General features: G+C 49.3%; 10 protein-coding genes across 10 annotated transcripts; 4 read left to right on the top strand and 6 right to left on the bottom strand.

Moving 5' to 3' along the window:
• Positions 1–128: 128 nt before the first annotated feature.
• Positions 129–1,442, top strand: An16g05180 (hypothetical protein; the record flags this gene model as incomplete). Its single annotated transcript, XM_059745133.1, has 4 exons — positions 129–346; positions 972–1,030; positions 1,123–1,165; positions 1,346–1,442. 4 exons carry the CDS (start codon positions 129–131, stop codon positions 1,440–1,442), a joined length of 417 nt encoding a protein of 138 aa, XP_059606551.1.
• Positions 1,443–1,444: 2 nt separating this feature from the next.
• Positions 1,445–2,728, bottom strand: An16g05170 (hypothetical protein; the record flags this gene model as incomplete). The annotated part of the gene is made up of 5 exons (XM_059745132.1): positions 1,445–1,585; positions 1,835–1,904; positions 2,123–2,172; positions 2,282–2,539; positions 2,666–2,728. The coding sequence occupies 5 exons, from the start codon at positions 2,726–2,728 to the stop codon at positions 1,445–1,447; spliced, it is 582 nt and encodes a 193-aa protein (XP_059606550.1).
• An 11-nt stretch (positions 2,729–2,739) lies between these two features.
• On the bottom strand, positions 2,740–4,646 carry An16g05160 (hypothetical protein; the record flags this gene model as incomplete). The annotated part of the gene is made up of 6 exons (XM_059745131.1): positions 2,740–2,857; positions 3,054–3,129; positions 3,155–3,679; positions 3,768–3,915; positions 4,413–4,496; positions 4,542–4,646. The coding sequence occupies 6 exons, from the start codon at positions 4,644–4,646 to the stop codon at positions 2,740–2,742; spliced, it is 1,056 nt and encodes a 351-aa protein (XP_059606549.1).
• A 1,409-nt stretch (positions 4,647–6,055) lies between these two features.
• Positions 6,056–8,415, bottom strand: An16g05150 (uncharacterized protein; the record flags this gene model as incomplete). The annotated part of the gene is made up of 5 exons (XM_001397786.3): positions 6,056–6,145; positions 6,201–7,345; positions 7,405–7,800; positions 7,865–7,890; positions 7,961–8,415. 5 exons carry the CDS (start codon positions 8,413–8,415, stop codon positions 6,056–6,058), a joined length of 2,112 nt encoding a protein of 703 aa, XP_001397823.1.
• Positions 8,416–8,550: 135 nt separating this feature from the next.
• On the top strand, positions 8,551–10,112 carry An16g05140 (hypothetical protein; the record flags this gene model as incomplete). Its single annotated transcript, XM_059745130.1, has 4 exons — positions 8,551–8,628; positions 8,786–8,980; positions 9,193–9,345; positions 9,801–10,112. 4 exons carry the CDS (start codon positions 8,551–8,553, stop codon positions 10,110–10,112), a joined length of 738 nt encoding a protein of 245 aa, XP_059606548.1.
• A 44-nt stretch (positions 10,113–10,156) lies between these two features.
• On the top strand, positions 10,157–11,402 carry An16g05130 (uncharacterized protein; the record flags this gene model as incomplete). The annotated part of the gene is made up of 3 exons (XM_001397784.1): positions 10,157–10,217; positions 10,330–10,491; positions 10,594–11,402. The coding sequence occupies 3 exons, from the start codon at positions 10,157–10,159 to the stop codon at positions 11,400–11,402; spliced, it is 1,032 nt and encodes a 343-aa protein (XP_001397821.1).
• Positions 11,403–12,036: 634 nt separating this feature from the next.
• An16g05120 (uncharacterized protein) lies at positions 12,037–13,471 on the bottom strand (the record flags this gene model as incomplete). The annotated part of the gene is made up of 2 exons (XM_001397783.3): positions 12,037–13,011; positions 13,088–13,471. The coding sequence occupies 2 exons, from the start codon at positions 13,469–13,471 to the stop codon at positions 12,037–12,039; spliced, it is 1,359 nt and encodes a 452-aa protein (XP_001397820.1).
• A 245-nt stretch (positions 13,472–13,716) lies between these two features.
• An16g05110 (hypothetical protein) lies at positions 13,717–14,132 on the top strand (the record flags this gene model as incomplete). The annotated part of the gene is made up of 2 exons (XM_059745129.1): positions 13,717–13,885; positions 14,041–14,132. 2 exons carry the CDS (start codon positions 13,717–13,719, stop codon positions 14,130–14,132), a joined length of 261 nt encoding a protein of 86 aa, XP_059606547.1.
• A 2,172-nt stretch (positions 14,133–16,304) lies between these two features.
• An16g05100 (hypothetical protein) lies at positions 16,305–17,277 on the bottom strand (the record flags this gene model as incomplete). Its single annotated transcript, XM_059745128.1, has 3 exons — positions 16,305–16,423; positions 16,883–17,003; positions 17,275–17,277. 3 exons carry the CDS (start codon positions 17,275–17,277, stop codon positions 16,305–16,307), a joined length of 243 nt encoding a protein of 80 aa, XP_059606546.1.
• Positions 17,278–19,283: 2,006 nt separating this feature from the next.
• An16g05090 (uncharacterized protein) lies at positions 19,284–21,539 on the bottom strand (the record flags this gene model as incomplete). The annotated part of the gene is made up of 4 exons (XM_001397780.3): positions 19,284–21,064; positions 21,191–21,256; positions 21,318–21,444; positions 21,513–21,539. 4 exons carry the CDS (start codon positions 21,537–21,539, stop codon positions 19,284–19,286), a joined length of 2,001 nt encoding a protein of 666 aa, XP_001397817.1.
• Between the last annotated feature and the right edge of the window lie 71 nt (positions 21,540–21,610).

Here is a 21,610-nt window from a genome sequence, read left to right as displayed (position 1 = left end):
TTGTCATTTCTTCTATTTCCCTACCTTCTCTTTTTCTCTTTTCCTATTCCGTTGTTTCTGCAATTCTTTCTCTATGTGATCCAAACGCTTTTGGAAAGCTTTCCTTTCATTTTTCGTTTTACCTGTTAATGAAGCAGAAAAGACTTGCCCCAGATGAATTGTTCTGTCCGGAGCGCCTGACCCTACGTTTGCCGAACTGCGTTGGTAGCTCTCGACGGACATCCGATGATTTATGCGTGCCTATAGACTGCGAAAATGAGCTGACTTGCCCTCACTCCCATGTTGACAGAAAGTTGAAATGGCATTACCACGGTGATGACTCCTTTTGGGGATCCTTGTACACCGGGTCTTGTTTCATTCCCTTTGCTTTTCCTTCGCCCCACTTTTATTTACTTTCTTGTTTCCAGCCTGTCAATTTCCCTTTTCTCCCCTCCCCTATCGCAACCCCCTATTGATGCTGCCTCCGGAAGGACCAAAGGGAGGATGCATTGCTTCCATTCCCCGTTTACCAACAGACGGGGCCCAAAACATTTGAGTTTCTACATGTAGACGAGACCTGAATTTTCCTATTCGAGCAGGCGTAAAAAGCAAAAATAAATACCATTGACTATTTTCTTGGATTAAGCAAGTCTTTGATGTTAGAACAAAGTACCAGAGAATTGTCTTTGCAGAGATAAGGACCGGCAGGGAGGCTGAGATCGAGCGTCTCTCCTAGAGTGGAGAATTTCATGACCAGTCGAGACACAACACAATACGATACGACTAATAGGAGAGATCCAAGATAAGTAATAATTCGCATGCAAGACCCAGCCTGCCAGGGAGAAGGATTATGGTTCGCCGGGGAGGGGGTAATAATTGGTTACTGCCGGGGTAGAATTTTCTCCGATATGCTGCCCTACTTGGCCCAGCCAGGTATGCCGCTGTCAGGTCAATCCAATCTAACTAACCAACCCTGTTCGCTGCATGCGGAGTGGGCGTCTTGGACCAGAACAAGACCCCCCGAATGCTAAGAAAGAAGTAATATGGAAGGGTACGAAGGAACCCAACGAAGCAGATCTCTCATATTCTTCCTAAACGGGAATTGAAAGTACAGATAGCAAATTCAATGTATTAATGAGAGAGGGGGTCGGAGAAAGAGGGTGTTGGAGGGTGGGAGTAAGACCGGGTAAGGGACAACCGATTGAGACCCGAGACTCTTAGTTATGCAGCATGCCGTAATTGATAGATGATCGATAGTACCAAGATTAGTAGATGATCATCATCATGCTTCCAGCTCACAGCCGTGGCAAATTCCGCGGCAAACAAAAGAACATGTAGTTATACCTACTTGAGTGAGAGTCATCAGGGAGAGGATCGGAGGGAGGGGGAGAGTGGAAGGGGAGAATGGTAGTGGTGTGAGAGAGAGCAAGCCATTAACGAACCCCCGAGCTGCCTGGATCTGATCTCAGGCCAGATGACGAGGGAAGATCGACGGAGACCCCGAAGCTCTCCCATCCTTTCCATTTGTTCTTGCCGAGTTTGGCGGTCGGTCACCGGCAGTCATTGGGGTGTTGGTCCCCAGTAAGTAAATTGGTGGCAGACATGCCTAATCGGTACATACTACTAGTCGTAGTAGTAAGTGAGTAGTAAGTAGTGGATGAATGCTGCTGAGATGGAAGATCGATGGATGGATCGATCGTTTAGTTTACAGTTAGTTTCACTTTTAGTGGACTTTTAGTGGACTTTTAGTTTACGGGGAAAGTTTTCCTGGGGGTGGAGTTACTATCGGTACTACCAAATACTCTTACCGTACAGACGCGCTTGCCCCGAAACCAACCCACCAACACACACTTACTTCCACTTGCTGGCTCACTCCATACATACTCCAGAAACTCACATACCCCCTCCTGTACTTCCTCCTCCTCCTATCCCACATACGCCGCCAGACCCAGCAGAAATTAGAAATCAAAGAACGGAAGAATAATAAAGGACTGCAATAACTGACAACATGCTAGAAGCAATCGAGCGAGAAAAGGGAAAGAAGATATGGCCAATCACCCCCTTCTCCTTTTTCCCGCGGCTTTTCCTTTGTTGTCGATGTGCCGGGGAGGGAAATGGAAATGGGATCATTTTTCCGTCTCACCGGCACCATCCTGGCTGGCTACTGCTACTAGACAGCAGACTCACTAGCTCCTGCTCTTAACTACTGCCTAGTCACGAACTAACTAACTATCTATCCATCTATTAGGCGAGCCCACTACTGACTTGCTAGTTGGGTGGCCAGTTCATCCATTATACATACAGCACGCAAAGGTGCCCCGCAGAGAGTAAGTAATTGTCCCTGAGCATGGCTCTTCCTGCGAACATCATCATCAGCCGGTGTCCACCTCAACATCTCATCCATGTCTCTCTGTTGCTTCCCGCCTTTTTTCTTGGGCTCCATATTGTCACCCCCCCACGTCAGAAGTCCCTGATCCTTCCATGGCTGCAAGTGACGGCACTCGAGCGACGTCAAAAGGAAGATGCAACTAACGCGACGATCATCCCACCAATGCGTTCCCTGATCGACCGGGCATACATTAGGCCGCTGATTTAATCTCGTTAGTGAGCGTGCATAATTCTCTCTCCCCTTTTAGCGCCTCCCATCGATGCTCCCCCATCGCGGCGGCAAGTGTAACTAGTCAACTGGGCTCTGTCCAGGATATCCAGCCTCCAAGCCTTCGGGTACAACTCCTTCGCCATGCGGCATGACCACTCGCTCTAGCGCTGACGGGCGCGTCTGTCTGGTTGAGCCACTCCTTCCAAACCCTTGGGCCTCTCGGCACGTTCCGGAGTCATCCTAAGCCGACTATTGTTTCCCTTGGGTCTGGATATCAGCCTGCAAGGACTACACCGTCGCCGTTCTTTCGGACCCGATAAATTCTAATCTGCCGGTCCTTATCTCTCTCACTCTCTCTAGTGATGCATCTGCATCCATCTCATCGGGAAAAAGAAACGCGAAAATCATTTAATTCATACTACACAACATGTCTCCTTCCGTCGACCATCAAGGCGCCATAAGCAGCAGCCCTCACCCCCAACAGATCTCGGCAGCTTGGAAATCTTGTCCGTCCCAATAGGCTATGCAGGATTTAAGCAATGATAGACCATCTCACATCAACCGGACACGCTTCACCTTTCCAGTGGTTTCCGACCTCTGTAATGCCCGCAGGCGGGGCCCCGATGGCTACCAAATACTCAAGCATTGCTGAGGCAATATTGGCTTCCCTAGAATGGCCCACCATGCACGTCGTACAAGGGAGGGGGGTGAATGACCCGGGCAAAACTGATGGGGCCAAAGCCTTGCAAGCCACAGAAGGCCTGGTAATTTTGACCGACAGAAGTACGGTCTGGTAGGGGGCGGCCAACGAGAATGCCGCAATGTCCCTTTGGACAACTCTCCGGGTCGTTGTGCAACCGTTGCATCCAATCTGCGTCAGTTTCACCGCACCAACGTCAGCGCCCAACGCAATGTATGAAACTTGTCGACTTGCCCTTTTCAACGGCCAGGGCTCCTCCAGTCGCTGCCACTTCCATGCACGCCCCCTACTCTTCCCACGGGCGAGTCGATGGGATGCAACCCGCCCCACCCATCTTCCTGGAGCAGTCGATGTCGCAGATTGGGGCCTTCGGAGTCTTGCATGCAATAGCCGAGCAGTATCTGAGTCAAATAGTGCCCCCATGCTCGTCTGTATACGTCAAATGATCCTGGGTTGCTGATCTCACTCCGTTTGGATTCTGCTCGGAACCTGAGACCATGGTCCCAATGTCGATTTTAATTTCTGGAAAGAGAAGTTTACCAGCCATGCGAGCCCTCTGTTGAGTGTTGACAAGGCTGTATTGTCGTGTCAACATTGGTCTTCCATGGCCGACCCCCTTTACGAGCTGGTGAAGATTCTGACCCAGACAAACCTTCTTGCTTTCCGTAAACTATACCCGGCCCCATCACCCTGCACTGAGCTGTGTGGAGATTGTCTCATTTCCTTCTCTCGCCCTTTACTCGCTCAATTGCTTGCCTCGACCCCTACAAGCATCGGCTAACTGCCAGCGCAACTCTCTGGGTTCTTCATGGGCTCGTCAGCTAGTCATCTCGAGACTTCTCCCGACATTGCATGCATGAAAATTCTGTTCCACGAAACGGCCTCCGGATGTTGTGTCCCGCCAACAAACTTCTGACAAGGCTAGACACACGACAAGAAATGAGATCTGCCCCCCCCCCCCCCCCCCATCATCCTGCTGCTGCAACTCGCCTAACTCTCCTTTTGAATCAAATCCGCGCCTATCTGCTTCTGCCTATTTTTATTCTGGTTTATTCCTGCCCCAGCTTCAACTCGCAAGAACATGTGAATGTCGCCTATTGGTGTTTCAAAGTAACCGGTCAAGGCGGCCTGCACCTGCGATAACCAAATGTTGGGCTGCTGACGTCTCAATTCAGACCCCCAAACCTCACTGCCGTAGCCGACGGTACCCGCCTCCATCTGCATCTCCTACTTTGCATCTTTCTCGACTCTCGATATCCGGACAGCCAATTTCCGATCCAACTCCTCCTGCTCCTCCTTCGTAGGCGCCATACCCATAGCATTTTCCACTTGCGGCGAGACCCAGAGCCCAATAGACGCCCAGGCCATCACGCCGATTCCGAACAGAGCTCTCGTTTTAGGCGAGAGGGACCGATATGAGCTGTGAGGTGCGTATTTCCCGGTCAGCGTAAATCTATTTCCTCATTAGATACGTAAAAGATTACCCACCTCCAGAACGACATCCTTGTAAGTATGAAACAAAAATGGTAAGTACACGAGAAATAGATGTTATAGGAATGTAATTAGGCACCAGGGTAAGTAAGATAGTTTCACTCGACTGTTCTTTCCAGTCCGGAAGGTTGCGAATCGAGCTCTCCGGCAGTAACTTGAATACGAACTAGTCTCGAAGCGGTTTAGTCAATTAACGTCCGATTCCGCCTTCCTATTTTGTCTCAATCAATATAGCGCCAGGAACCATCGAATTAACGAAATGACCTGTATCTTCTTCCCCCTCTTTGAGACACATCAGAAAAAAAGAAAAGAAAGAAAGAAAGAAGGATTGATCTGACATGTTACCCATCACAAGAAGCATGCACTGCATGTATATCACTCATCAGGGTAGAAACTAAGATTTCGGCAAAGAGACGTATATCATAGATCAACTCTACATACTGTGGTTCTCTCAGCAGATTAATACTACTTAGTTAAGTTAATCAAGTAAGTAGTACTTGAGTCATATCATATACCATGATAATTCAAGAAGTCATTAATTGATTCATGCGTGCAGTAGCCGATAGTAACTACCGGCTCTGTGATATCTACCTATATACTATCTTGCATTAGCGGGGGAAATGGCTATTAGTACTAGCAGATATTAGAAGAACTTTCTATATCTGCAAAGGATATACTCCGTACTATATAGCAGATAGAGACTTTTTTCTATTGTTATGGGATATGGAATGTTCTTTAGAGGATAGATACATGATACTGGTATGTATGGTACGAGTCAATCAATGGTTTGAAAAGTAATATGCTTTTGGCGAAGCTATTATAGCAAGTAGATAGAATACATACTAAACTAGAGTGTTTTGAAGATAAGGAAAGTGGTAGAGATAAGAGACAGTGTGAATAGGGGATGAAGCTAGGACATACCCATCTATCTATTGACTGATTGTCTGGGTTGGGCTTTTTGTCTGCCCGTACAGCTGCTACTAGTAACTTACGGATGAGGCACGCATGAATGAAATGATAAATTTTATATGGCATAGACACCGGGATGAGTATCACATCGAGCGTTAGCTAAGCTGAGAAATACACAAAGAAAGGAGAGAACATGATACATGTATATCATAGAACAGAAAGAGAAAAGAACATCGAATTAGCAGGATCAAAACATAATGCGAGCACAACAGTTGCTGAGGGATATAGAGGATATACTATTAAAGCAGGCATAAGATATGCGGCTGATCGAGATGAGATGAGGGTTCGCTGTCGCGGACTTAGATGATTGGTGGCGTTTATTTCTTGCCGTAGGCACGGTCGATGTCCTCCTGGAAGCGGTTGAGGATCTTCTTGCGCTGGAGCTTTTGGGCGGCGGTCATGAAGCCCTGTCACTTTGTCAATACAGCATTCATAAAAGGGGAAGATTTGTGTAATACTTACGTTCTGAGGGGTCCACTCCTCATCGGAGAGGACAACACCGTTGATGATCTCAATACCCTTCAGACCACCGGCCTTACCAGCGGTCTGGAGCTGCTTGAGAACAATAGACTTTAGCTTCTCGTTGTGAACGAGAGACTCCAAAGAGTCGCCCTCGATACCGTTGTCTTTAGCCACCTTCTTCAGGGTGGCTTCAACGGGGACAATGATAGCGACAGGCTTGTCCTGATCTTGGGCGGCGTAGACGCAGATGTTGCCGACTACGGGAGAAGAGCGGTAGATGGACTCGAGCTTCTCCAAAGCAATGTATTCACCGTTGAGAGTCTTGACCAGGTTCTTCTTGCGATCGATGATCTTGAGATGGCCGTAGCTGTCGAACTCGCCAATGTCACCGGTCTTGAACCATCCATCATCGGTGTAGGCCTCCTTGGTCTCGTCCTCGTTCTGCCAGTAGTTGCTGCTGACACTGCCTCCGCGAATGTAGATTTCTCCCTGAGGGGGAGTGTTCTTCGTAAAGTACCCAGCATCCGGGAAATCAACAAGCTTAACCTCGATAGAGGCGGGGATTTCACCGAGCGCGTCAGGGTTCCAGGCCATGGGGTCGTTCAGGGCACCCATGGCGGAGGTTTCGGTCAAACCGTAGCCGCTGATCATGGGGGCAACGGCCATCGACAGGAACTTTTGCGTGTCCTTCGAGACCGGACCACCACCGTTCATCATGATCCGTAACCGGCCACCAGTGGCTTCCTTGAGCTTGCGGAAGGCCACAGAGTCCAGGAACCAGGCACCAGTGTCAGCGCCGGGGAATCCAGCAGTCATGAGGAAGTTCTTGGCAGACATGGCACCCCAGAAAATGCTCTTGATGAGGAAGTTGTTCTTGTTCAGGTTGTTGAGCACACCCTTCTTCACGGACTCCCACACAGCCGGGACACCGACCAGGATGGTGGGCTTGAATTCGCGGATATCACCCTTGCAGTTGCGCATGGAAGCGTCAGACAAGGTGCGAGGGTTGCCGTAACCCATGGTACCACCCCAGAAAAGACAGAGGTTCTCGAACATAAATTCCAGAATGTGCGCTTGGGGGAGGTAGGTGAGGAGAGCATCCGAGGGACCAATGTAAGGGCCGACAATCTCGTGGATACCGGCAGCTAGATAGAAAATTGGCGTTAGCGGCGACTTGTCAGGGGCATTCCGAATAGCAACTTACTTGCGGCGATAACGTTCGCATGTGTCAAAGAGACACCCTTCGGGGGACCGGTAGAACCAGAGGTGTACATGATACAGCAAAGGTCTTCAGGAGCCGGGGGGACAGGATCAACGGGGTTCTCTTCACCCAGCTTACGCAGCTCCTCGAGGCTCATGACGTTCAGGTAGTCATACTCGGACTTGAGACGGTCCAAGTGTTCCTTCTTGGGCTCCTGGTCAGTGTTGTAGATGACGTGCTTGATGGACTTGACATCCTTCAGAACGTTGGCCACGGAAGGAATGAGAACGGGATCGCAGAAGATGGCGGCGCTAGACGTCTGGACCAAAGAGTGCTTCAATCCCTCCTCGCCCAGGGTATCATATGCGGTGACAATGGTCAAGGACTGAGATGCGGAACCTGTTTACCAAGGATTGCGATTAGTTGCCGACCAATGAGCCAAGGTAGAAGTTTGGGCACAAACCGTGTGACATGGCCAGCCAATTTGCACTGCGGAAAAAAAAAAGAAGCAACGTCAGCATTCCTCAGGTACTCCAGCGAACCTCAACTGAAGACTCACCTAGTTGCGCCGTAAAGGTGAATCTTGTCGGGCTTCTCCAGACCGAGCTTTCGCAATCCACAGCCGAGCTCAAGGGCCAGCTTCTCGTATTCGACAAAGCTCTTGTAGCTGTAGCCACTCATCTCAAAGTAGGTCCACTGCTTATCGATCTCCTTCTCAACACCATCAACGATCTTCTTAACCTTCTTGTTCTCGACATGGGTCTTAATCAGGTGACGGGTTCCAACTGCCTTCGCATTGCCGTAAACACGCGCGGAGCGGCGGAAGACATCGTAGGTGGTTCCGACATCCTCAGCCGGGCGTAGGATGAGGCCATCCTTGGCGGCGGGCAGTCGACGAGGAATGGTCTCGCCCTCAACCGGCTCGTATCCAGGAGCCTCTACGGAGAACGGAGGCTTCTTGTACATGCGCGGTTGGATGCGAAGCTCCTGGAGCTCCTTCTTAGACATCGGCATCTTGGTGGGACAGGATTTCTAGACGAATGAAACGGAAGGCAGGATCTGTAGGGGACTTGGTCTGTCCAACAAAGAACGGGGTGTGGTGGTCAGTCGATGTTGGAGAATTTGAGTTCGGTCTGATCGAATACGGTAATGGAAAAAGCAACAGCACAAGGAGGCGGGAACCAGAGGAAGAGGGACGGAGCGCAGAACTCAAAAGGACTCACGGAAGTGCACAACCACACTGACGAACTCCAAACCGGGGGATGAGGTTGCAGGTGGAGCCTTAGCAAGAAACACAAGAACCTTTTAAGGCGGGCGAGATTGCGGGGAGGAAACACGGGCGGCAGATGAAAAGGGACCCGGATGAGATGGGGTAAAAAGGGAGGAAGAAGAAGAAGAGGGGGATAGAAAGGGAAGATGGAGAAGAGGAGGTAGCGGAGGAGGAGAAGAAGAAGCAGCACCAGAAGAGGAGAAGATGAAGCTGCAGATCGGCAATGAAGTCAGAGTATTTGTTGTGGCTGGACGGGAGGTCAAGGCGGTCCCAAGTTGCTTTCTGGCTCTACCAAAGCTCGGGCGTCTCGTCCGCCACCTCCGGCTACGATGACGGATAGCATGAGTCCCTTTTTGCGATCCTTCCCCTGCACATCGTGTTCCTTGGTTCTATCTATTGTCTTATTTTTACTTGCGATTCGGTCTGACTTCTCCGCTCTCGCAATGCGCTACAATGGTTGCGATCGTGACAACACCCTACCTTGAGGCCACGACTACTGTCTGTACTAGCACCTCCTCTAGGCTCATGCATCGTCTAGATCGGTCGGGAACTTGAATGCAACATCAGAAGTACTAGCCGCGGTCCAGCACAGCCGACAGCTTCAAGGTTCTGACACACGCGGAGAGGAGGAGATCATGGGGACAGGAACGGGGCAACAAGCAACGATGGAGCTTGTCATTGCTGCCACGACATGACAGTAAGCAGACTACGTACTAGATCACTACCTATAGCCAAGGAGAGATATATGATCTAATTGAATCCACAATTCAGAGATTCCCGCCCAGGATGACGGCATAAGAAGCCTCTAGAGTCAAAGAGATTCGCATTTCATGATTCAAGAAAAGCGATCGGAAAGTCTCGGTCGCGGGCTAAGCCCAGTTCCGCTTTTGTTGGGATTTCCACCACTCACTATGACTATCTATTAACGAGCTATCAGGAAGTACTCAGGCACCAGACATCCAAATCAGAGACTATTGACAATTAACTTTGATCAGTTCTACTGCAGACACACCTCCACGACCTCCTTCATCCACTTATGCATCCACCCCCTTATGCAGTCGCAAGCATACATGAATAACGGTTAAGGATCTCTGCGGTGTGACTGAACTTCTTCCCGCCAACCAATCAGACTGCCGGCCGTTACAATGCTGGAAAACTTCCCGCCGACCAGAACCACCGCAAATTCGGTATCATCGCCAATCCTTCACCCATTGCAAGCCCTTGTGCAGTCAAAACCTCAATTGGAGCTGAAACAGTCTCCCCTCTTTCCACATCCTGGTTGATCTCTGTTGCACAACGCCCGCCGCTGCAGAGGAAATATTCCGATCGACAGAGTACATCGCTACCACAGACTAACCAGGACAGCCAATATCAGAAGCAAACAGGCCTCTTCAAGGAAGTGGCAACTGAAAAACAAAACATATACCCTCTGTATACCTAGTAGACGCTAGACAGACAGACACACATATCTTATCCCGAGATACCATGGATTCAATTACAAACTTCCTCGCCACCATCGGCGAAGAAGTCGAAGATGCAGAAGAGGGTATGTCCTATGCTCGATTGATAGTACCATCATTCATGAGCGTGTATACCTATAAGCAACCATAAACCCGTATACTACATATAATAACCATTGGCACAAATATTAAACATAGAATCCTTCCTCCTCTTCTCCCAAGACATCCCCTCCGCCAACCTAGGCTTCGTCGACTCGCGCGCCACAACCATCGACCTCACCATCCACGACCAAGACTATACCATCCACCAATCCCCTACTCTGTTATCATCTTCCAGAGCAGGCGGTACAACCGGTGCAGGTGAGCCCATGCCCATAAATCCAATGATATCCCCTCCCTAGGATTATAATGACGCCATGAAAAGCATCAAACTAACCGAAAGAACGATATGACATACAACAGTCCTCTGGAAAATCACTCCCCTCATCGCAGAATGGCTCTCCAACAACACCACAACCACCACCACCACCACCAACAAACCCAACCCCCTCTGGACACACAACATCCTAACTCCGACCTCCACAATCGTCGAACTCGGCAGCGGCATCTCCGCCCTCCTAGCCCTATCCCTCTCCCCCAAGATAGCGCACTACATCGCCACAGACCAGGAATACGTGCAGAGATTATTCCGGCAGAATCTGGACGAGAACGCCAACACCATCACCACAAGGGGAAGTAAGTCCAAGTCGGGGAAGAAATCCAGCAAAGCTTCTTCATCCTCAGCAGCACGGAGATCTCAACCGGGAAATGGGAATGGAAGTAGCAGTAATGTGATCTTCACCTCTTTGGATTGGGAACTAGATGTTGCGGACTCACTTAAAGAGAGTTTGGGGCTGTGCACAGCCACCGCTGGCAGCGGTAATGATGGTGAAGAGGAGGAGGACGAGGACGATAAAGGCTTCGACGTGGTGGTGTCTTGCGACTGTATTTATAACGAGGCGTTGGTTGCGCCGTTTGTGCGCACGTGTGCGGATTTGTGTCGGTTGAGGCCGGTGTATGCCCCTCCTGTTGATGGGGAGAGGTCTAGTGCGACGGGGAGGACGCCGACGGTGTGTGTGATTGCGCAGCAGCAGCGGTCGCCGGAGGTGTTTGAGGCGTGGTTGCGGGAGACGCTGAGGGTGTTTCGGGTGTGGAGAGTGAGTGATGAGATGTTGGGGGAGAAGTTGATGTCGGGGTCGGGGTATTTGGTGCATGTGTTGGTTTTGAGGTAGATGTCATCTGCGTCTAGGTTAGGACTATGGGGATGATGTCTACCTGAATATGAAGGTGTAGGAGGATAAAGATGAGCTGAGTGATATGTCTTTCATTGACTATGGACATGGCCTGAATTGTGGAACTTTTTGAACAAGAGCTTCGTGTCTCTCAACTGCATACGTCCCCGGCCAGAAGCTGAAGATCAGCTGTGCGTGTATAAACATCCCAAAGCAGTATGGACATTCTTGTGGGAAGCAAGAGCAAGAAAATAACAGACACAATAACTGTGTACCCGGGGATGAAAGATATCTTTCCTTGACTGCGGGGGTTGTAAAGGGTATAAAATGGGCTAGTGATCGGAGGCATCCGGTGTGAATATGTGATCGGGATGGGCATGTGTAGAAGAGAAAATCCCCATCAATCCAAGCATACATGGAAAGAGGGCCAACCATTGAAACAATTGTAAGACATTACATTATTAATGAACGTGCACAAGGGCCACCCACGAATAGAAAAGAGGGTATTGACGCAAGAGCTGCATATAAACAGAATCTGAAAGCATGCTCGTACTATGCAAGGTGAGAAAATGCAAGTTTTGCCTCGTCACAGGCCAACGCAATGGAATAACCAGTAATTATGTATTTGTATATATTACTTTGCCTCGGTTGTATCTTTAGGTTGAGTATTTTCTTTCTCGTTCTCATGTGGCCGAGGGAACTCGGCCTCGTCCTTGATCGAGGGCTTTTGATCCGGGGACGCCTGAATGGGTGCCTCAGCCGGCCGAGGCGGGATTGAGCTTAGTCGCCCCCGGGGTTCATCCTCCGGGTCGCGATCGATGATCGATGAAATGGATTGTTTAGTTGAACCGTTCGTTCTCGGCACTGGTATTTGCTCCGGCGCCGGAGGCATAGTCGCCGGCGGCGCGGGCAGTGTCCTCTCTGAGGCCTCCGTTTTCACGGGGACCTCCCGACTCTCCTCCTCATCCGATGCAGAAGAATATTCCATCTCCTGCTGATATCCTTCACCGTCTGCGGGACCCGATTCCAGGCGACTTTCTTCAGTAGATGCCCGATTCACGGTAGCTACTGGCGGTAGAGGAGCGTTGGGATCGAACACAATTCCGCATACCTCGAGTGCCCGGGACTGACTGCCGAGGCTACGATCCTTGTGCTTTTTGGTCAAGTGGCACATGAAGCCATGCAGCGTCACAAAATCGGCCTTGCCGCAGCCCGTAACAGGGCATGTGAGATACACCAAGCTCCCATCCGACGGCCGCTTCCAGAGCGCCCGTCCAGAAGGATCATGCGCCGCCGGACGTCCGTGTCGCTCCCCCCAAGCTTCAACGTTCTTTATGGTATATTTTTGCTTCCGCCTAATCGACGTGGCACCGGTAGGATCATGGTGAATGTGTTGCGGTGGAGGATGGGGCGGTGCCGCTTGTGCTGGCGGGGGAATTGGACGAGGCTCCGGAGGGCTCTGTTGCTTGAAGAATGCAAGGGTGGTCGCTGCATTGGTTTCCGATAATCGGCGAGGCGGCGTTGGTCGAAGCGGCGGAGAGTCCAGGCTTGCATTGAACCCCAGTCCCATCGACTCGCGCTTAATTCGTTTCCGTTGCCTACGCAGTTCCTGATTTGTAGGCAAAGAAGTCCATGTCAGAGTTGAAACGGGTGGGAAATTTTATATCACAACCTAATGACCATACCTCTTCTTCGGCTTCAGCATTTTCAGTCATCCTACGAAACTCCTCGTCCTCTCGCTTCCGGATGGCGAGAAGATGACTACGGGCCGCCATGCGAGCCGCCTCTTCATGTTCCAGTTGCCTGAGGCGAGCCTCAATATGATCTATCTGAAATGGTTGACCTGGCGGAGCAGGTGCAGGCGGCCCCTGTTCCTGCAGTGGAGGGGGATGGAAAGGACGAAATTGATGATGGGCAGGCATCATATGTTCTGGCGGGATTGGTTGCGGCGGATTCATTGCGATTGGATGGAAACGGGGGAGGCTCATGGTGTTGACATGATGCCCGGGGGCACCTCCGTTCATGCCATTTTCGTGCACAGGTGCTACAGGAGGTGCTGCAACTGTCATGGTAGAGGGGACTGAAGAAGAAAAATCCAGTCAGAGAATTAGTTGATCGAATCTACCGCTTTTGAGTTCTGGCATGCACATGGAAACTTTGTTGAAGAGTGCAGATGATATGACTCCGAGAGGGGGGGGAAGAGCGGAAGAAAAAGCAGCAGGAAATGAGATCTGAGGAATAGCTGAATAAGATGAAAGAGGGGAAAGAGAGAGGAACGAAGGAGTACAAGTGTAAGGCAGGGTGAAAAAGGGAGATGCGAGAAGGAGTCGAAGGAGAGAGGACCAAAAGGGAAGAAGTTTATGACTGGATGATAAGAAGAGGATACAATGGGCTAGTTGGCAGAAGGAGGAAAAGGCCAAGGCTTCGCGGAGATGGAACAGAATGCGTGGCAGATGTAGAGTTTGGGGTATTGACGAGAGCAAGTAGCAACAGAGAAGAGAGGGACTTACACTTGCAGCAAATAATCAGAAGAATAGAATGTCAAACGCAGCCAAGGACTACTTCCACCAAGCAGAGAAGAAAAAGAGGCCGCTAGTGCGATGCACCTTGCCCGTTTTTTTGTGTTTTCTCTCACCAGGAAATTTCCCGCGGGTTTTCCCTCGAATGTCGATGGCGATGGTTGTCAACCCACTAGAGTTGAGGGACAAATGCAAAGTGGTTAACGGCTAAGCAAGGGATCCAATGGATTGAAGGAGGAAGGCAGGCAAGACTGTCAGAGTGGTGCCTGTTGAGAAGCGCGCGCAAAAGAGATAGTCTAGCGGGCAGCGATCCTAATGGAAGGTTTGCATGAAAGTTTAATCCAAGGGGGAAAGTAAAAGAAAAAGAAAAAGAAGAGGGAAAATAGAGTAAAAAGGAAAAGAAAAAGAAAAAGGAACAAAAATAATAAATTTAAGACAAGCAAGAGAGAAAGAGGGAGAGAGAGAGGGAGAGATACTAGTCAGAAGAGCGAGCGAAGGCGAGAGCAAGATTGGAATCACTGGTCAAAGTAATTAAACCAGATCGAATGGGACAGCTCTAGACAACCACTAGAGAGGTACGCTAGCAGCTAATAAAACTAGTCAGTAGATAGTAAGTAGTGATTTTACGGTCAGTTGGACCTTGGAAACAAACAAGTCCATGGATAAAGTCTGGGACCTGCAACAGCACTAGTGAGCTCCAGTGTCAGATGTAGTAATAATTGACAATAATGCCCATAGTACGATGTAGTACAGACTGCACAACTTGTCTGGTTCATTGCCCGTTTCTGCAACCTGAATGGAATTCCGACTTATGGGATGGCCGATTGAGATCCATCTCTTCTCTGTTAGTTTTCTTTTCTTTCTGTTTATTGTTTTACTTCTCTTTTCTATTATGCTTCCACAAGCTCTCTTTGCTTTTCTTTTCTTTTATTTATTTGTTCATTTATTTAATCTCTCTGAAATTAATTAATATCTTGCTTGAAATAGATAGATCGATCTCAGATGAGGAGTAGTACCAAAAGTAGGTGGTGGTCTTCGCGCCATCCCTGAAAATGATCCATGGGCATCATTGTAATTACTCACTCACTTCCTCACTGACTTATTATTATTATTATTCTGTGCCAAAATCCTTCAGTCCCCCGAAAATCATGTCTCTGTGTTGTACACTAGCCTGCCCCTCCGATAGAAATCCACTACTGTCACACTAGTGACAAACACAAACCAACCCAGTAATCTATATTAAATTCTATTATTTATCGGATTCCCCCCCGGTCTATCTGGGATCTGAGATGTGTACTTTTTAGTTGTCTGCCGGAGCAGAAGCAAAAATGTTCTGTTTAGACCAGGGTCGATATGTACCTTGACCATAAAGGTAATGCGCCAACATATTAACTTTGACATGATCTCAACAATCCATAAAGAAACCTGGACGATGGCATATATTGTAGAAGTTTTTTTTCCATTTACTAGGAAATTATCGAGTTAAATGTACCAAAAACATTCTGTGGCCTTTTCCTGTCATCAGTCCAAGAAACAGTTCGTAAATTTTTTTTTCTCATCCCCTTTAGTTTCCCTTCGTTCACTTCCAGTTTTGTCTGGAGTTGGTAATGTTTATTTTTAGCTACTAAAGGGAGTGACCAATGAGGACCGGCTGATCTACTACTTGTTTGTAACACAATTAAATGAGAAGGAAAGTAGAAGATCATGGAAGATCGGGGGTTTTGTGCTCATGGCCAGAGTGGATTACAAGGGTATTACAGCGTGTCAAGGTTATCAATTTATTTTCGCACTGAAGATGCCGAAGTTCCCCAACCAGCTACGTAGACAGGGGGGAAGTTAATTGGAAAAGAGCAATGAGAATGGTGGGAAAAAAGAAAAAGGTCCCCGCCCTGAATACGGGAGAAAATGAAGACGAAAGGAGGACACGGGTTGGGAAAGGGCAAAGATTGGTTCGCTGGGTTGAGTGTTCCAAGGGGCAAATGTGAAGGAAAGTGGGAAGATACCCGCCTTTCCAGTGGAAAAAGACACACACACACACTACTGTGGATTCCTGTGGGATTGGATCCATGAGGGCCAGCCAGGGCAGTTCAGTCCTTCATCCACACTACACAATAGTAACAACTACTAATAAATAATGATAATAATTATAACAACAATAAATAATCAACCGAGCGGGGCATCCCTCTCATCCTCCCTCCCACCCACAAACACTTGACTGGATCATTCCTGGAACAGGTACGTTATTAGTCAACACGGTGATCGACAAATGATGGAAGGGGAGATTTTTCGCAGCCAGACGCAATTAATCCAGTCTAAATAAATAGACTCGTTCCAAGTGGTTCTCAAATTAGGCTGGACGTGAGGAGTGCCCGTTTGGTCCAAGTCAGGGCAGAAAAATGGGGCGTTCCAGCAAGAGAGATCCAGGCTTTTGAGCCTTTTGGTACCAGCCGAAACAAAGCAGAAAATAACAGCTCTCATCAGAGGATGTTTTGCCAGAATCATCTGTGACACAGATTGATTCATTAGTCACAAGTTATCCTGGAGACGAGGAATGACTCCGTATGAATCCACCTCATGGTCTGTCAGATTGGCGAGCGTTGTTACCGGCCATGTCAGACCACAACTGCCAGGATCGTCATCTTCTTCTTCATTGACCAAAGAACAGCAAAGGATTTACTTGCGTTCTAACCCCCTCCTTCGTCTCGTCCACTTACCCTCCATTCAGTCCACTTGCCAATCTCCATAATATTTTTTTTTCTTGCGCCCACCCTACTGTGTAGAAGAATGAGAGATTCCTTGGCCAGAGCTCCTCACTGCATGTGTGTACATCGATGATTTGTTCCTTCAGCTGCAACGCTCCTGCAAGTCTCCCAGCGGCGATTGGTTGCAGCTGGGGCTTACTGCCGATAAGAACCAAAGTACGTCCTGCACTTTCTCCCCATGCCTACTACTAGTACTTACTCCTATAACTATTAAGTACCCAGTAAGTAATTAAGTAGTAAGTTGTACCGACCTCATCGCTGTCAATCTGATTCGACCATCCGTCGATGTGGTGTGTTGATTGGGGGCTCGATCGCACATCCTGATAGGGAGAGACAACAAACCAGTTTCTTAAACTCTTAACAACCCCTACTATAGTCCCCTTACCCCATACTACTGTGTGTGTTCAGAACTTGTGATGTTCTGGCCTGCCGTCACCATTGAACTATATTAGATCAATATGATGATAAGTCCAAAGGCTTTTTTCTCTGTCCATCCTGCATATCACTAGCTCCACTTCTGGAACGCTGCTTCCTGCTCCCCGGTTGTTTCGTCGTCCCTTAATGGATGGATGAGTAGGCCCCTAAGCACACCATCTCTCTATGTCTCTTTGCTCACATTCCAGTCAGAAGGAAGGAAAAATGAATATTATGTTTTTTTTTTTCTTTTTCTTTTTCCTGCTCATGGACTCTGGAAGTCACTTCCGCCCCTCTCTCCCCTCTTTTGCTTTCTCTCTGTCTCTCTCTCTCGCCCTTGTGAAATCTGTGCGTGCTAGAAGCTTCGATTAGCGAAAGGATCGTCAGAACAAGGAAAAATAACTGAACCCAGAACATGTCCTCTCAAGGCATCGGAATCTTTGCGGGACTCGTGGCAGGTTTTCATTCCTCCTTCGATCTATCCACCCTTTTCTCTTACTCTTTCCTTTCTCTCTGTAAAAGCCAATGCAAGGTTTATCACTGTATCACTCCTGGCGAGAATCCATCTAACCCTTTCGTTGCAAAGCAGTGGCAGAAATACCAAATACTTTCAACAATTCTCCTAGAAGATGAAGATCTATCAAAACACTTACAAGAATGTATACCAAACAAGAACAATAACAACAAGTACAGAATAGTAGTCAATCCCAAACAAAGATGCACTACGTATGCTTCACACCACACCTTCAACCTGATTCGCAGCAGCCACTTATTACTGCCAATTAATTAATTAATCACATCATCTAGTAAATGACTTCCCTCCCTCCTTCCCTCCATCCGTTCATCCCTCCTTCCCTCCCTCCTGCGATCATCATCACATCACAACACAACACAACAAATGACCGAATGAACGAACAGCTGGCAAGCCAAAGCCAAATACTCTACTCACAGACTATTACTTATTCAAATCAAATCTAGTAACTATACACCATCTACAAACAACCAAAGTACCTCCTGTTCCAGATAAACTGTTCTCCAAGAACCACTCCGTCCAGCCACTACTTACTATCTAGTATTAATCCACTCCTAGACTGGCCAGCTTGGCAACGAGGCTATCGACAAAGTATCTATCTAACCACAACAAAACTCAGTACTAAATTCCACTATGTACCAAACACAACGCTAACGATAACTGACCCATTTCCTGGAACACCTGTTTAAATCAACCGTGGTTTCTAGTTAGACTGGTGGGCGAGCGAGTGGCTTCGAGCACTGGTTGATTGGATTACCATTACATGCGGTCTGGGGACGAATGAATATCGACACAGAACAGAATAGTTGACTAGTCAGTCAGTCCACTAGATAACTAACTAACTAATTAATTAGTTGGTTAATGAGTCCCAGAGTGTGCCTGCCAGGTTCAGTCAATCTAGTCTACTATCTAGCTAGTCTAAACAGTCAGACTTGTTTTGTGTGTACGCGGCGTCTTCTTGCCCTGTCTGGCCCACTCTTGCCTGGTTTTTCGGGCCGATTCCAGAATGCTGGCTGGCTTGGTGGTAGTGCCCACCCGGTCTTGCTCACGCTCACTAGTCATAGGAACTAGACTACTTTGTGGTAGACTAGCTAGCTGGCAGCTGGGTGAACTCGGTAGTTGTTTCACAGAAGGAATTTGGCTACGTATGTGTCTACGTATGTTTTTCTCTGGTCTTTAGTATACAGCCAAGTCTACACATGTATCAGGTCCAGCAATAGTTTTGAATCGAGAGGAGAATTTCATATTCTATTGTCACAGATTCCAGCCCACCACATCCTTTTTTTCGTGGTCTCCCAGCCGTAATGTCATTAAGTTACAAAATGTAAACTCCATGCATCCGTTCCAACGGATGGCCCTCCTGTCAAAGAAGTGCAAACGCTCACCCGGCCCAAAAAGGTATGAAGAGGGGATTGGAGAAAAGAGAAATCAGAATACAGAAGGGAAAAGGAAATGAACATGAAAAGAGTAAATAAAAACACCAATACACCGGAACAGGGATAGATCAGTCAGAGCTATCAGGTATGTATACATATCATGCGTGTTAAAACATCGGAGAGAAAAAAGAGGAAAGGCTCTAGGGAATAACGCAAAGGTGAAATACAGGAAACACCCATGGCTTGTTCAAGTCATGGGAGGTTCAGTGGTTGTACATTTAGGCCTTGTTCTCGCCCTCGCCGCTCTGCTGCTGCTGCTGCTGCTCGGACTGAGCCTTGTGCATCTTGTCAAAGAGGGTCAAGCTGGCGTTCTGGAGCTCGTCGGTCTTCTGCTTGAACTCCTCAGCAGTGGCAGTGCCCTCACCGGACTGGTTCTGGGCAATGAACTCGCGGAGAGTAGCGATCTTCTCGCGGATCTGGTCAGCCTCGGCCTTGTCAAGGCGGTCCTCGAACTCCTTGAGAGCCTTCTCAGTGTCGTTCACGACGCTGTCGGCGCGGTTGGCAGCCTCGATAGCAGCCTTGCGCTCCTTGTCCTGAGCACCGTACTTCTCGGCATCCTCAACCATGGACTGGATCTCGGAGTCGGAAAGACCGGAGCCAGAGGCGATGGTGATGGACTGGTCCTTGCCGGTGGACTTGTCCTTAGCGGCAACGTGGACGATGGAGTCGGCATCGATGTCGAAGGTGACCTCGACCTGGGGAACACCACGGTGGGCAGGAGGGATACCAACAAGCTGGAAATTTCCGAGGAGCTTGTTGTCCTTGACAAGCTCACGCTCACCCTGGAAGACCTTGATCTCGACAGCGGTCTGGAAATCAGCGGCCGTGGAGAAGGTCTGGGACTTCTTGGTGGGGATGGTGGTGTTGCGGTTGATCAGGCGAGTGAAGACACCACCAAGGGTCTCGATACCGAGAGAGAGGGGAGTGACATCGAGCAGGAGGACGTCAGTGACCTCACCAGCAAGGACAGCACCCTGGATGGCAGCACCGATGGCGACAGCCTCATCGGGGTTGACGGACTTGGCGGGCTCACGGCCGAACATGGACTTGACGGACTCGGTGACCTTGGGCATACGGGTCATACCACCGACCAGGATGATGTCCTGGATGTCACCGGACTGGAGGTTGGCATCCTTGAGGGCCTTGCGGACGGGCTCAACGGTGCGGCTGATGAGAGGGTCAACCAGGGACTCGAGGCTGGCACGGGTCATCTTGTGGTTGATGTGCTTGGCACCGCTGGCATCAGCAGTGATGAAAGGAAGGTTGATCTCAGTCTGGAGAGAAGAAGACAGCTCAATCTTGGCCTTCTCAGCAGCCTCACGGATACGCTGGATAGCCATGCGGTCGCCGGAGAGGTCCAGGCCGGACTCCTTCTTGAACTGCTGGACAATCTGGCGGACAAGGGCAATGTCGAAGTCCTCACCACCAAGGTGGGTGTCACCGTTGGTAGACTTGACCTCGAAAACACCCTTCTGGATCTCCAGAACGGAGATATCGAAAGTACCACCACCAAGATCGTAGACGGCGACAACACGGTCGGCCTCCTTCTCAAGACCGTAGGCAAGAGCGGCGGCAGTGGGCTCGTTAACGACACGGAGAACGTTCAGACCAGCGATCTGACCGGCGTCCTTGGTGGCCTGACGCTGGGAGTCGTTGAAGTAGGCGGGAACAGTGACAACAGCGTTCTTAACGGGCTTGCTGAGGTAGTTCTCGGCAGTCTCCTTCATCTTGTTGAGGACGAAACCACCAATCTGGGAAGGAGAGTACTTCTGGCCACGAGCCTCAACCCAGGCATCGCCGTTGGTGTGCTGGACGATCTTGTAGGGAACCTCCTTGATGTCACGCTGGACCTCGGCGTCGGTGAACTTGCGACCGATGAGACGCTTGGTGGCGAAGAGAGTGTTCTCGGGGTTGACAACGGCCTGACGCTTGGCGGCGATACCGACCAGACGCTCACCGTCCTGGGCGAAAGCAACAACGGAAGGAGTGGTTCTGGCACCTATTTACATCCAAGTCAGCCCCTTTTCTTCGATCTGCATGATACCAGCGAGATTCCACTGATGGCTCCGATTTCGGAGGCATGGCGGAACTGGCGCGACGGGAGGGAAAAAAAATTTTCGCGTACCTTCGGTGTTCTCAATGATCTTGGGGGTCTTGCCCTCCATGACGGCAACGGCGGAGTTGGTGGTACCTGTGCGCTTGTATTAGATACTGTATGGATTACATCACGAACACAGGGATTCTCAACCTACCCAAGTCGATACCGATGACCTGGCCCTTCACCTTCTCCTCACCACCCTCGGTGGAGTTCCATCTGCGAACGGCAGCACCGGGGACTCTGAAAGCAGGGGCGCGAGCGAAAGGAGTGGTGCGCGGGAGCTGAATCACAGAATGTGATGTTAGAAACAACACTTCAGCATTGACAAATGATGATGAGCAGAACTTACCGCGCGGGTGAGACGAGAGGACAACATTGTGAGGTGTGATTAGAAGAACAAAATAATACAACTAATTAAAAAGGGAAAATATAGAAATGGGCCAGTCG

The sequence above is a fragment of the Aspergillus niger genome (genome assembly GCF_000002855.4).
Source record: "Aspergillus niger supercontig An16".
Classification (NCBI taxonomy): Eukaryota; Fungi; Ascomycota; class Eurotiomycetes; order Eurotiales; family Aspergillaceae; genus Aspergillus; species Aspergillus niger.
The sequence above is the reverse complement of the archived record's forward strand: the minus strand, read 5'-3'. Positions and strand labels throughout refer to the sequence as shown.